The 15,378-nt window shown below is 41.0% G+C and overlaps 1 protein-coding gene across 2 annotated transcripts in view; it reads right to left on the bottom strand.

Moving 5' to 3' along the window:
- TNR (tenascin R) overlaps nt 1-15,378 on the bottom strand; it is a 419,528-nt gene that overhangs the window by 16,515 nt on the left and 387,635 nt on the right. For both annotated transcript variants that reach the window (XM_032393363.1, XM_032393362.1), the window contains 2 exons: nt 2,550-2,701; nt 1,020-1,116 (listed from right to left, as the gene is read on the bottom strand). In XM_032393363.1, the coding sequence (XP_032249254.1) occupies nt 1,020-1,116; nt 2,550-2,701 (249 nt within the window). The remainder of the gene's footprint in view (nt 1-1,019; nt 1,117-2,549; nt 2,702-15,378) is intronic.

Below are 15,378 nucleotides of genomic sequence, written 5' to 3' on the forward strand. Positions count from 1 at the left end.
TTCTGAAGGTTTGGAGTTTGGTGTTGGTGTGTGTATGGGGGTGGGGGTGAGAGGCGTGGGGTACTCAGTGGTGGGAGCAGCCTCCAGGGCTAGATTAGAAAGAGCCTTGTACCTCAACTAAGGGGTTTGGTTTTCACCTGGTGGTGATGAGGAGTCACTGAAAGGGTTTACAAATGAGGTTAACCACAGCTCAGATTTTGGGTGTGAGGAAGATGGCCATGTGGACAATGGAGTGGTCCCGGAGGCAGGGAGGTCAGGATGGGAGCTGTCGTGTGGCCTCCAGGAGAAAGACAGTGAGGCCTGGATGCCGTAGTGACCAAGATATAGAGAGGAGACCACAAATATGGAACCTGGTTATGCGCCTGTCCCCCTGACTCCCTGTACATATCAGTATGAAAATCTAACCCAGAGGGAGACGCAGGTAATCAATTTACTGCTTTCTGGGGTTGGCACCACTGCCACCTGCCTGTATGGGGTGTGTATTCACCTTCTCACACCAGCTCCATTCTCAATCTGCACCTCCCACTTGGGTCAGACCTCTAGGAGATGGCAGGACACCTCCAAGGCCGTTTTCATTTTTCTCTTCCCTTGCCAAGTCAGGTAATAAGATTCCCCTGGGGAGCTGGGGCAGGGCGACTGCCTCCTCTCTCTCTTCTGACCTGCAGCCTGGCCGGTGGGTGCCTGGCTTCTGAGAGGTGACCAGCCAGCTGGCTGTGTCCTGCGCCCCCTCCCCCACTAGGCAGCTCACTTCCTTTGTAGTTGCCTCATGTCAAGACCCATCAGCATAAGAGACTATTAATGAGGATGGGAAGAGACAGAGCAAAGAGGAAAACACCACAATAAGATAAAAACAGATCAATAGTGAAGCCAAACAGAGCAAGAGGTACTGAAAGCAATTCACGAGCTGTCGACTTCCCAACAGACACGGCATTTCTGATCATCCCAGATGGACACAGAAAGGAGGGAGAGGGACAAAAAGCCAGAGCACGGTTCCCAGGGAAAGCACAAAGGAGGATTACCCAGCCAAAACTCATCCTCCAGGTTCCCGAAGCCGACACGGTACTCAGCCCACTTCCGGAAAAAATCTGTTTGGCCGTTCTGCCGTCTCTGGAACACCTGTCGGGGAGACAAGGGGGAGAAACAAAGTGATGCTGAAGAAAATAAACCCTCATGAGTAAAATCGCTGTAACTGAGTTTTCTATCTGCCTGACAAAGATGCTCGGATAAGGAACATTGCACTACAGAGCTCGGTCTTCACACAGCCGTTTTCGTAAGAGATTCTCAGAGCTCTTCTCTTCAAGTGCAGAGGCCCCTGATGAATAGGCCAGGGTGTGATGTTGACACTAATTTGCACCTCTGCAATGTAGAAAGGATTCAGGATCCATCTCAAGCCCCCAACTAGTCAAGGGGAAATAGGCTTGGCTCTCAAATTAATCTTTTCGCAGGACAGAGTGCAGTAGAAAGCATTTCTCACCAAAAGAACAGGACCATCTTCAAATCAGCTAGTAACTGTCATCATCCTATTGCAGGCAAAGCAACTACATATCACTCACTTTCTGAGTTGTTTAAGTGCTAATTTCATTTAACCTCCAATGCATCAGCCTCAGCTTCAATTTCCAATTATGCTTTAAGAAGGAGGCACAAATATGTCAGAAACATAAAAGAAAATGTCTCCCAAGAGTAGCTTATGAGCACAGCCACCATTTAACTCAATTAAAAAAATCTATCCATTTTGCACCAAGAAATATCCAGTGCTGTGTGTTAGCAGTGCTGGAGGGGAACCACAGGAGGGCAGAGGGGCTGCATGTATGCGGGACTCAGCTAATGCTGGGCTGCTTTAGGGTCAGGCTGCAGGAACTCTCCTGTACGCATAGTGGGCTGCACTGCTAAGCGGGGCCATTTGTGAGGCTGTCCTTTCCCTTCTCTGGTGTTGCCCTCTTAGCTGTGGAAGGAGGGTGTCTTTCTTTTCCTGACCACTGGTGCATTCGGAAGGCTGTGGGAGCTCTGGGGAGGAACCGGGGAGGCCAGGGAAGATGGGGACAGGGGTGGTCTTGGTAACTAGAGATGGCTATTCATTCTCTGCCCCTCATCTGCTCCCCCATATGCAGTCATCCCATAGACCTCCCCATTGAGGCTCACCTCTTCCTGTAGAGGACCCTCCTCCTACAGAGGATCCACCCCCTCTGCTCCTTTATCTAGAGCTGCAGCCTTCAGCAGGCAAGAGCCCTGGGCTTATCAGAGCCCCTCCTCCCTTTCCCTGGCACCCTCCTGCATTAACTATTCTTGCAGAAGGAACAGTATTCCTAGGGTCCCTTCTATGGACCAGGCCACTGCTGCCTCTATATGCTTAATCCTTCCAGTGCTTAGCCAAACCTATGACTGTGCTTCTGAGCAAGGGCCCAGAGGCAAGGAAGAGCCTCAACATGGACAGGTGGGGGATAGATGAAGACTGGCCAGAGGGAGGTGAAATTTGGATCCATAGATGCCGAGCCAGATGTACTAGACACTGAGGATGTTTGTGTGTATGGGGAACAGCCACAGGTACTTACAATCCAGCCACCCCCGTCAGTGGTCATGTCGCAGTACACCTGTAACTTCCGGCTTAGCTCTCCATTGAGGAAGATGGTATACACCCCACTCAGAGTGTCTCCGTTCATCAAATGCTGGGCACAGTCTTGAGGATGAGGAAACACCCGGCCCCCTGCATAGGAAAAGAGGCAATTTCCGGAAAGGATCCTTTCTCCTACAATGTGTAATGACCCCTTGGATTGGAGAAGGTTGTAGAGGGCCTTGTGGGACTTCATCAAGAGCAGTAAGAAATCTTTACTGGATCTCAAGCAGTGTGTGGGAACCCCACATCATCCTGCATTCCCCCTCTCTAACTGATGTTGGATTTATCAAACAATATACAGTTTTAAGTTATCCGAGGACCAAAGATCTGGGTTCACAGTCTGGCTCCTTCTCTTACCTATTTGTTTGGCTTTAGACAAAAAAAAAAGTGTGTTGATGCAGTTAGTGGAGTTACTCAGGTGATGATTACAGATGCATGGGCCACAAGAGATCACTGTAGGGCCCACCTTTCTTTTTTTTTCTTTTTTTCTTCTAAGATGTTATTTATTTATTTTAGAGAGGGAGAGAGCATGTGCACATGAGCAGGGGGAGGGGCACAGGGACGGGGAGAGAGAATCTTAAGCAGACTTCATACTGAGCACGGAGCCTGACATGGGCTCGATCTCACGACCCCAAGATCATGACCTGAACCAAAAGCAAGAGTTGGATGCTTAACTGACTGAGCCACCCAGGCGCCCCAGTAGGGCCCACCTTTCAAAGAGATGACAGGCATTAAGCAAAACCTTCCGTCATCCTCAACAGCAGCAGGAAGGAATGCCTAAACAAGGTCAGAGTTAGCAAGAAGATGGATCTCTACTCCTTGCAAAAAATAATCTCCTGATTGGACTAAACAATCAAATGGCCAGGTTTTACAGTTCAGTTTAAGTTTAAGGAAAGGGCAGGGGAAATAAATTGCTGCTCATCTTTCAGAGAGAACAGCCCAATTTGTAGAACAATATCTAATTAGCTAAAAGAGAAGCTTAAATCATGTATCTTGAAGAGCTTAGCTTCGGGGCAAATTTTAATGCTTAGCAGGCAAGCCAAGAAGCACAGATTCCACCAGAGGAGATTTCTGGACGGGCAGGAGTGGAAAGAGCAAGTAAAAGGGAGAGCTTGCCATGTAAGGAAAAGTGGTTTGGGTGCTCTGTACATAAAATGATGCTCAGGGTCAATGAAATGTGGTTGATGCAGTTTTGCATCCTTGAACTGTAGCAGTTAGGAAGGGGGGCGGGTAGGGCAATCACTACAGTGACCCCTAGTGGCAGCACCAGCGCACTACAGGTGTGCCAGAGGGCTTCTTGGAGTCAGCTGTGGGGGAGGGAAATCAGAGCGAGGGGACAGCATAATGCCACACAGGGAAGGCGATGGAACATCCTCACTGAACGCCCTGGTCATCTAAGGCTCCTGTCACAGATCATCTGTGAAGCATCCTGTGTTAGGAAGAGGTTGTCGGGGTTCAGTAGGTCTGTTAACTCCTAGCACAGGGACTGTCCAGCTTGCTGCCATACCATGGTCAAAGTTCGCTTCCATGTAAGGTAGTTTAGAACAAGGGCACTGCCTACTTCAGGCATGGTTGCACCATGGAGTAATAAGATATTTCTATAGAATTTGTACTTGACAAGGTGTGTTTTATTTCTACTTAATTCTTGCAAGAAACTTTGAGAGAAAGGCAGATTGTTATAGATCAGACAGATTGTTATTTGGCAGACAAGGAAACTGCACTCAGCAAGATTTCACAACTTTCACAGGTCATTTGAACTCAAGTTTTGAGACCCCAAGTCAAGTGCTCCCTGAACTTGACTAAACAATGAATGTAACATGTATACAGTTTACAGGAGTTACATCTATCCATACAGCAAAGGATTAATTGATGTCTGTATTTATGTTATAAGTATATAAAACCCCAAAGGTTAAAGTTACTTCAAAAAGTTCTATGTTCAAATTAAACATCTTTATCCTCCAAACTGATTTTCTGAAATAGCTGCAGGAAAGCTCTAAACTTTCATCTGCAGCATGTCCTAGAACCTGACAGAGTTCTTGATCCCACGTATTCCTAGAGGTTACAATTACGTGTCAGGGGACAGGGGCAAGTGAGCTCTTTCCCCTCTCCCTGTTACTTTGGGAGCAAATGATTATGTCCTGGCTCCCAGGCCTTTCTCCACCTGGTCTCTGCAGCAACCTGCCTGACTGCCTTCCTTTCTCCACTCTTCTCTCATTGCCTGACTTTCTCATTTTATGAGATCAGCACAAAATGTTGGGCTTCAGCTCACTCCTACCTTATGCACTAAATAGTCTTTTTTTCTTAATCAATTTAGCTCCTTAAAGGGGCCAGAACTCCCATTTTTTTCCCTGTATCCAATATGTTCCCAGCAGAACATCTTCCTCTAAACCTAAAATGACAACCTCATATAAATACACCTATAAAACCAAGCCAAACTTCAGAATAGGTAAGTAAATGATGTTTTACTTTCTTCACCTTGATGATGTTGATTATTTAAGTTATTGATACTTTAAAAAGGTTCAAACACATTAGTTACCTTGAAGGTAGACCTACCAAAAACAAATACAGTAATTGAGATGGCTTGCCCTGGAGAAGTTTTTACATATCTGAAAGAATGTCATATAAAAAAGGGATTCATGTTTTTTAAAGTCAGAAAATGGGAATAAAATCAACTTAAGAAAAAAGTGGATTTAAGTGGTGTCAAAAGTTTGGATGAGATGAAGCTTCCAGACTGTACCCTTGAGAGAAGAAGGGCTGTGTTTTTGTCCTTCTGGGCCCCCACACTGGGCTGGTTGGTGGAGGGGCTCACCAAATGTGTTCAGGGCTGATGCATAGTTGCTGGGTACACTTGTCTTACCTTTGACAAATTGCAAAGCCACCTGGTTGTTTCTAGATTTGATTTAGTCTGTGGCATTAATGGAAAGTCAGTCAACAAGCATTTTGCCTGCATAGAATATCAGGAGCAGTGACTGGGATTTTTACATCCTGGGCACTTGGAGAAGACACATCTACCATGAAACCACTCCTCTCAACCCCTCTCTGGCCCTCAGTATTGCCAGAGTTTTGCCTCACACCACAAGTCCTTGATCAAATCATTATTCCTTTTCATCAGATGAGAGGAGGCAGAGGCTCACTAACTATTCCCAAATGGGGACTTTATTAAAATTCAAATTCCTGGGTTCTGTGGCAAATGAACAGAGTCAGAATGTTGGGGGCTGGCAGGGGATCAGTGTCTTACCAGATCTCCTCGATGAGTCTGAAGAGCAGCTGGATTGGAACCCCACTCTTTCTCTGGTACATTTTCCTCTTCTCAAAAAGGCCAAGAGGTGGAATTTTGTAAGAGCTAGACTATGCCCCTGAGGGGCCTGGTAGTCTGCTTTTTCTGCCTAGGTCCTATGCTCTAGTGACTAGACCGAATGTCTCGGTCTCTCTGTCTCTCCCTCCCTCTCCTCTTTCCTTCTCTTCTATCCCTTTTTCCCTTTCCTTTCCTGTCTTTCTTTAAGATTGATTTATTTATGAGAAAGAGAAAGAGAGAGAGAGAGACTGTGAGTGAGCACGGGGGAATGGAAGAGGGAGAGGAGAGAGAGAATCTCAAGCAGACTCCTGAGAACAAAGCCTGACATGGCGCTCGATCTCATGACTCTGAGATCATGACTGGAGCCGAAATCAAGAGTCAGACACTTAACTAACTGAACAACCCATGTGCCCCCCAAGTAGGTATGTCTTGAGTGGGCTGGCCCCAAGATTTAGACAGGGTGACGGGAAAGAGAGGGAATAAGAGATTCTATTTATTCTTGAGTTTAAACCTTGTGTTCTAGTTTTCCCATTAAGTTCTGCTTTGAGGGTTGTTAGACCTAACTAATAATAAAGAATGCACTGATTCTCACTCTGCTATGTTCCTTGCATGTATACTGTGATTTCATACATTCTTAGGAGGTTGTCGGGACAGATTTCAGGCATCCCTAGCTCTCTGGATGTCACACCATCTAATATCATCAGAAACTCACCTTTCACCCTAACATAGATCATTCCAATAATTCTTCCCAAGGCAGAAATTTTAGGACCAAGAGCAAAACTGGAAGGTTTTTATTTCCTTTCATACAATAACTGGAGCCTGGCCTGACAAAGAGGCTTTTTCTTTTCTTTTCTTTTCTTTTCTTTTCTTTTTTTTTATAAAGCACAAGCTGTGGTGTTTACCAAGTTAAGAGGAAAGCAATGCCAAGTGATCGGTACACTGAAATGTCTCATGGTTAAGTGTTTCCAGATGAAATTGTGAGATCAACAGGACTGGGGCACTCACCGGAAGAATTGCTCAGAAATTGGTTTGTGTTAGGCATCCGAAGGCTGAGTGCTGAGTGGGGTGAAGTGAGCTACGTGACACACAGCACAATCAGATAACCCCCAGCTGGCTGGGAGTGAAGGAAGAGACTTTTCTGTCCCTGCCCTGTTCCTTACTTGTTTTGTATTCTTGGATGCAGTCTTTAAAATGGTCAGAGTTGATAGCTCTGGAGAGCATCGGCTTCCTGCCCATTCTTATGGCCTTAGCATCAGGACCAAAGCCATGATGCCAATGTTTCCCTCTGAGGACAGCCTTAGCAGATCTCTGTGTAACTACACAGCAAAGTGTGCTGCTTCACAGAAGTACCGGTGACTGCCTTTTTCACCAGTGCTTAGATTGTTCTTCCCAGAAGTGGGTTTCTGGTTGGCAGGTTTGTGGAGGGCAGTCTGAGGTCATGGACAGGGCAAAGTTATTTGTTCAGCCCACATGGGCTGTGAAAACCTACCACTTTAGCCTCTTTAATAGCATCTTTTAATTAATTTACCTGTTTATTCTTTTATGTATTTATTCAACAAACATACGGGGGGCATCGTTGAGTTCTGGAACTGGGCTAAGAGATAGGAATATAAAAAATAAAAGGATACAGTCCCATCTTTCATTTTGCTCACACTCTTATGGGAGAAACAGACAATTATAACCCCAAGTTCTAAGTGCTCTGGGAAAGAGATAAACAGAGGGAGCTATCAAAACGTGGAGGTGGGTATGTAGTGACGTTTGGGGCTGGTGAGGGTAGGGCAAACGGTGGAGCTTGGGATGGGGCAGGATTAGCAAGTGCTAATCAGAAAGCACTTCTTATTTTAGGAACTGATGTAGAAGTTAGCTACAAATTGGTGGGGGAAGGGTGTCCCAAGTCTGCACAAAAAGCATGGTCTATTTGGGAAACTGCAGAGTTAGCCAGAAGTTGGGTTGGGTGGATAAGGGAGAGCCTCAGGGAGGTAAGGGGGGACTAGATCATTCCATTTAAGGAGTTGAACCTTCTCAGGCAGGCTACAGAATGAAGAGATAATTGATGGACTTTAAGCTCAGTTTTTATAAAGATTATTCTTCCTGTGGGGTGGAGAATGAATTAGATGGGGGTAAGATTAGAGGTAAGTAAGACCCCATTCAGTTGGGAATCTGGGAGGAGAGGTGACAAAAGCTTTTAAGAATGTAATAGGAGTAGAGAATCAACTGAACAATAGACAATTTGGATGCCTTTATTTGAAGCATTTCTGAGGAAGGTCCTCAAGCTCTGCAGACCACCTGCCTTCTACCCACCATGGGCAAATGCAATAAACTTCTGAATCTTCCTTTCAAAGATCAGCTGAAGGCACCTTGATAGAGAAATGTTCTGACATAATTTGCCTTATTTGTTGGATTCACTTATATCAGGAGACTCAGTTCCATGGCAGATTAGTTGATCTTAGACTGGCAGCTGTTAGCCTGGCCCCTTCCTGGGGCTCTTGGCAAGGAGAGGGCTGGGTCATGGTAATACCTCCTGCCTGGTCTTTTCCTGCCATTCTAACCCTAATTGCACCCATTATCCATTTTTTAATGAGTGATTTTTTTTTTTTATAATGTAGATGTGATCCTATCTCATCTTATCTCTCCCTTGCCAAAAACCCTCCAATGGCTTCTTCAATGCAATGGCTGCAATCGCAATGACTTCTTGCAATTAGAAGAAAATGCAAAATCCTTACTTTGGCCTACAAAGCCCTGCATGCTCTGGCAATGCCTTGTATTTCCCACCCTCTCTGGCTGGCTTTTTTCTAATCTGCTGAACATGTCAATTTTATTCCTTCTTTGGGGTATAGTAATTACTCCTACTATGCCTGGAATGCTCTTCTTTGTGTGATTCACTCTCATTATTCAAGTCCTGGCTCAAATGTCTCAGCTCGAAGGGAGGCCTTTCCTGACCATCCTAGTTGAGGCCAGAGTCTGTGATAAGGGAAGAAAGTGACAATCAGAAAATGCTTCTTCCCATACGAAATGTCCTAGAAGTTAGCTCTTCACATATGTCCCTATTCCATTACTGTTTATTTTTTTATAATATTATCACTATTTGACATCACCGTATTTCCTTCCTTTGTCTATTCCCAACTGGCTTATCCCCTTGAATATAAGTTTCAGGAAGGTAGGCATCTGGCTCATCTTGTTCATCACTTTACCCTCAGAACTTAGAACAGTGTTTGACCCATGGTAGATGCTCAGTCAATATTTGTTAAATGTACCATACCATATGAGCACTATATCCATCCCTATGATTATGAAAAGGGAAATTAAAGTTAGATTTTCTGAAAACATTTGGGACAATACAATTAAAAATTGGCCAGATCAAATGCTGTATATAGTGACATATAAGGTCCTTCTATAACATTTACAATGCTAACTTACAACCTATGGCAGATGGTTTGATGTTTGATGAAATTTACTGCCTTCTATCCTATAGAGTGATCACATATCCCTGTCCTACTGAATAGTATAAACAATTATATGTAAATAAATTTAAAAACTTAGATAAAATAGACCATTTCCTTGAAAATCACCATCTACCAAAAGTCACCCAAGATGAATGGATACCCTGAATAATATCATAACAATTAAAGAAATTGGATCTGTAGTTAGGACCTTTAGAAAAAGAACCTTCAGGCCCAGATGGCTTCATTATTAATTCTAGAAAACATTTAAAAAAGGAACATCACCAATTTTATACAATCTCTTCCAGAAAATGGAAGAGGAGGGAACATTTCCAACTCATTCAATAAGGCCAGCATTACCCTGATACAAAAACCAGACAAAAACAGTACAAAAAGAGAGAGAGTAGGTTAGAAAAAAGTTTTGAAGTTCCGTTTTTGCTTCTCCCCATATTGTCATGGACTAATCATTACCTACCTCTTCACATGTACTTTGTTCTTCTCTAATGCACCCATAATAGACATAACAGGTGATAATGCCAAAGGAACATGAACCCACAGGCCAGAATATCTATCATTAAAGAGTAAGACTACCGAGAAAGAAAGACCACAGGCAGTGTGACACCCATCACCTGATGAAGAATTATTAGAATAGAGGGTCCAGGTTTAAGTTAAGCATGATATGTCACTTTTTTAAAGAAGTAAGGAAGGATAATAACAATATGAAAAAAGAACAAAAATTATGAATAATTAGTAGAATTATTAGGCCTGAACAATATAATAGTTGAAGGTAAGAACACAATGGATGGGATGAATGGGGGATTTAGATTCAGCTGAACACAAATAAATGAATTAGATAATCAGATTGAGGAACTTTCTAAAAAGATTAAAAGTAAAGATAAAGAAAAGAAAACATAAAGACAAAGTTAAGAGATTTGGAGGAGAGAATATACATTCCAACATCTAGCTAAAGAAGTCCTAAAAGGGGGAAATAAAAACAGAAAGAAATGTTTAAAGAAATAATGAAGATAAATGTCTCAGAATTAAAGATAAAACACCTCAGATTTAAAGGGCTTTCAGAGTGTCAGACTAAAGATAAGAAGAAAAACAAACCCCAAGATATATAGTGAAGTGGAAGACTGTAAAAAGAAAGAAAAACGTTCTAAAAGCTTCTAGAAAGAGCAGACCGCCTCCAGAGGGAACAAGGACCAGACTGACCTCAGACTTCTCAGTGGCAACACTGCATATCAAAAGACAATGGAATACTTTAAAATATGAAGGAAACAAATATTTGAACCTGGCATTTTATACCTCTGATCACATTGCAGTTCAAATGTGAGGGTATGATTAAAAAATGCTCTAGGCATATGAGATTTCATGAGGATTTGCCTTATAAAATCCTTTATGGAAAATCTGGAGTAAGCACACGATTCAGAAGAGTGACAAATGTTAAAGTTCTGAAAAGTAAGGGTGATTAAATACTTGAGTAAAATGTCTTATTTTTGCCTTAAATAAAAGACTATCATAAAAGAAGAGAAAAAAAAAGAAAGCCTATATATAGCAACACAGAGCCCAAATCTAAACAGGGTTTATTTGGGGGAAGGTGAAAGGAGGGAGTAAGGAGGAAGAGGGGTTTGAGAACATGCTCAATACCTGGATTGCTGCAGGGAAGATCTATTGATCTATTTAAGAAATCAATACGGACACAGAAACATGAATATGGGTCTTAAGCTGGTTCTTTGAAAATATTAATATTAATAAGACTGATTATAAAATAAAGAGAGAAGCTGACAAAAATAAAATGAAAAAAGGAAAAGAACTCCAGATATAGGAGAGATTAAAAATAAAATCTCTTGAAGAATTTTATGCTATTAAAATTTAAGACTAAGGTGAAATTAATAAATTCCTAGAAGGTTATAAAGCATCACAACTGGTGCAAGATGAAGACGAGATCTTGGCTAGATAAGGTAGAAGTACTAGTCAAACATCTCATGTTCCTAAAACAAACAAAGAGAAACAACCAAAACAACAACAAAATATCCCCAGATGGCTTTAGTGATGAGTTCTGCTGCAAGTTATTCCAAAAAGAGTATAAAAAAGCATGAACACTGCTCAGATTTTTCTTTTAAATGAAGCTAGTGAAACATGGATTTCAAAACTCAGTAATGGAGGTATATACAAGAAAAAATGTATAGGTCAATTTCATTTATGATTGTAGATGTAAACAGGCTAAACAAAATTTTAGCTAATCAAACCCAGCAGTGCACTAAAAAAAGTCACATTCAGGTGAGGTTTCTCCTAGGAATGTAAAGAAATGTATCAAAAAATCTATCAATGTACTTCATCTCATTATTAAGATAAAGGATAAACATCATATAATTAACTCAACTGATGCAGAAAAAAGCCACTGGATAACATTTAGCAACAAAGTTTATCACAAAAACTCTTAGCTTCAAATAGAAGAAAATTCTGTGACTTAAATGTTTTAAACTTCAAATCTAAGCAAATATTATCCTGGTTTACATAAGATTAGCCAATTATATATATTTTTTCATTTTAGAAAAGCTTAAATAGCTGTTTTTTCCCCACCAAAAGGAGGTCTAAAAATGAAGACCTAGCAAAAAGTATACGACATGAAGCTGCAACTAAGCATTCCCTTTTAGAATGGGAATGAGTCAAGGTTACCTAGTACCACTGTTCAGCTGAACATAGTTCTTGAGGTCCCAGTTAATATGACAAGGAAAGAAAAATAAATAAATCAGAGGCATAAGGGTTAGAAATATATAGATAAAACCATCATTATTTGTAAATGATATAAAACATTTACATAAAAATATTAACAGAAATAATAGATAATTAGAATTAATAAAAGAGCTCAGCAAGATTGCTGGGTATAGGATCAATATACAAAAATCCATAGCATTTTCCCATATCAGCAATAACAAACTAGAAATAATTTTTAAAGTTTGATACAAGTCACCAAGCAATAAGAAATTATAAAATGTTTAGAAATTATCCAAGAACATAATGTTATAGAGAAATACTTAAAGTCCTATGAAACAACACAAAGATGATTTGAATGAAGATACACTGTATATTTATAGAAGGGATGACTTAGTATTCTAAAGATGTCAGTTCTCCCCAAATTACTTTATACATTTATTGCAATTCCAGTCTAAATTCAAGTTGAGATTTCTTTTGGGGAACTTGATAAACTTGTTCTGAGATGCCTATGGAAAAATGAAGGTCACCAAAGAGCTAAGTTGAATTCGAAAAAGAAAAGTGAGGTAAAACAATTCCTTGTTTTACCAGTTATGGAGAGATTAATGTTAAGATATTAAGTAATAGATATGAAAACACAATATAGTGTTGGCAAAAGAACAGATAAATAGACTATGGACTACAATATGGAGTTCAGAGTTCGGAGATAGATTCATGTACATACGGGAACTTAATATACAGTAAAGCACCACAAATCAATAGAGAATGGATGGATTATTTAGTTAATGATGTTGAGGAAATTGGCTCACCATACAAAGAAAAAGAAAACTGCATCCTAACTTAATACCATATACAAAATTAAGACTAAATATTAAAAAAATCTAGAAAGCTAATAAAAGTACGTATAGAAGATATCTTTGTGTCCCACATGTAGGGAAAGACATAAAGACTTCAAAAGCTCAAATAATGATAGTTAATACTTATTTAGCACAGGAACTCTGATAGAAAGATAAACTATATGAACAGACATTTTACAGAAAAAGCTTTTCAGCTAATAAGCATAGATGAGCTAACAAGCATAGATGAGATGTTTAAACTCAAACTTGTATTATTTAAAGAAATTCATCTAGAAAATGAAATATCAATTATGCCTATTAGAGTGTCAAAAGCTACAAAGCTGGATCATATCAAGTCATTAGGAATGATGCATGACATTAGGAAACAGGAGCTTTCCTGCACTGTTGTAGGGAGTGTAGACTAAAATAGCCATCCCAAAGAGCAATACTCCATTAAACCATGTAAACACATACCCGTGACCCAGTCATTCTTCTTCTGGGTATATATATCCCAAAGGTATTGCCTCACTGATTCATAAGTGGACACATACAAGGTATTCTCTGCAGCACCATTTGTGGTGTGGGAGGTTGGGGAATATCTGATGTTCATCTTGGGAGAATGGAGAGATAAAATGTGATGGGTGAACAGCATGCAGTATTTTGCAACAGTTGGAAGCAAAAGACTAGATGCACATATGACATGGATGGATCTTAAAAACAGTGCTGAGTAGAAAATAGGAGAACAAAGGATGAGTTATGTAATCCAATACCATTTACATACATTTAAAATATTTCTACTCAAAACTTTTACAAGAACACATTTTTCAAAAACACATATAAACGAGGGCACAAATTCAACACCTCAGAATGGTTGAATGTAGAAGGCGGAAGAAGAGATGAGGGTAGGAGGAAATAAATGAATAAGTACAGAGAGGGACCTTGTTGGAGATTTGACATTGGTGATGTGAGATAAACTGAGCAGTGTGGTTAATTCAGACATCTCCTCTGGACTTGGATGGGAATGGTTTGTTCAAATGGGGTGCTTAGTGCCCTGCCTCCTTCCACACAATCAGGTGTCAAAGAAAGGAGAAGGTGGACTTCTCCTTTAGGGGGTTTGCTTATTTCAACGAAGCTAGTATTCTAACTGTTTCTAAGTAGTGGAGCAGAGAGAAGCCTGTTGATTCCTTACTTTGGTGAGGGGGCAAGTGTGGTGTATATAAGAGTAGAAAGCAGTGGACAGTGGTCATTGGACTTCCCAACTTGATAATTAGGTGGATTTGCATGACCCACTATCTATTGTCTCAGGACCCAGGATTTGCCAAGCTTTATTAATTTTTACAGCTTCAAAAACTGAAGCTTGTGTTAGAGTAGACTCCCAGAGTTTTTGTGAAAAGCCCCAGAGAGCAGCTCAGCCTGGATGTGGGATAGGACCGGAGCAAAGGCAATAAAGAAAACTTCTCATTAGTCATCTCTGGGCACCTCCACAAATGATTGTCTTCGCTTAACCTCAAGGTCAAGACAACCTATTTTATAGTGTTCACTGTCTCTGAGGACAAGCTTTAGTGAGCGTCTTGTTTGCTTCTTATAGTATTAAAAGAGACAATGAAACCTGCCTCTCAGAAGATCATTTCACCAAGTCTCTGTTGCTCTATGGGGAATATTTGTTTCCTCATTTATATTCATGTCTCTGAAAGACAAGTAGACCTTGAATGAAATTTCAGGCGACAGTAAATTATAAATAATGTATCCATATTTTTTCTCTTCCATACTACTTGTATTTAATTCCCCCCAGAGTCTTGTGCAAACACCAGAGACAAGAGGACAGGAAGCTATTAACATGATGGAAAGAATGAAATGTGTTTATGCTATATGGCAGGAAGGCAATAAGGGAAGATATCTTGATCAAAGAAAGTTTTGGGGGTTTTGTGGGAGCAAGTTCTTTTCTTTTAGTTCTCTCTTTCTTTCTCTTTTATTTTTAAAAACATCACAACTCTTTTCCAGACCATTAAGTAGACATCTGCTTGAAATGAGTCTCTTATTTTGGCCCACCCAAGGCAAGATGAGGGTTTGTCAGTGGATGGAGGCCACTTAGGGGCCCAGCTCTAGGCTCTTTTGTTCCATAAGACAAGGCATAAAAAATGCTTAGAATGATCAGCTGAGATCAGCCCATCCTAAGAATAGGATGCTGCTAAGTGGAAAGCTCAGGTACTGTCAATGAAGTCGGAAAGGATGCTGGTTACTAGAATGAAATTAGCCTCTAAATCCATCAGCCTTGATTTGCCGTCATATAGGATGGTCTGGTGTTTTTCAGACCTCTTGCTCAGCAGGAATAATTCATGGGGTTTAGACTGGCAGCACTCCAATCTTTCAAGTAAGTGAAAAGATTCTCTGCTCTTCATTTTTTGTTTCCTTCTTCTTCTCCTTTCCCCTTCCCCCTTCTTCTTCTTTTTTCCCCTTCCTCTTCCTCCTCCTCCTCCT

This window comes from Phoca vitulina, unplaced genomic scaffold (genome assembly GCF_004348235.1).
Source record: "Phoca vitulina isolate PV1807 unplaced genomic scaffold, GSC_HSeal_1.0 scaffold73, whole genome shotgun sequence".
Taxonomy (NCBI): Eukaryota; Metazoa; Chordata; class Mammalia; order Carnivora; family Phocidae; genus Phoca; species Phoca vitulina.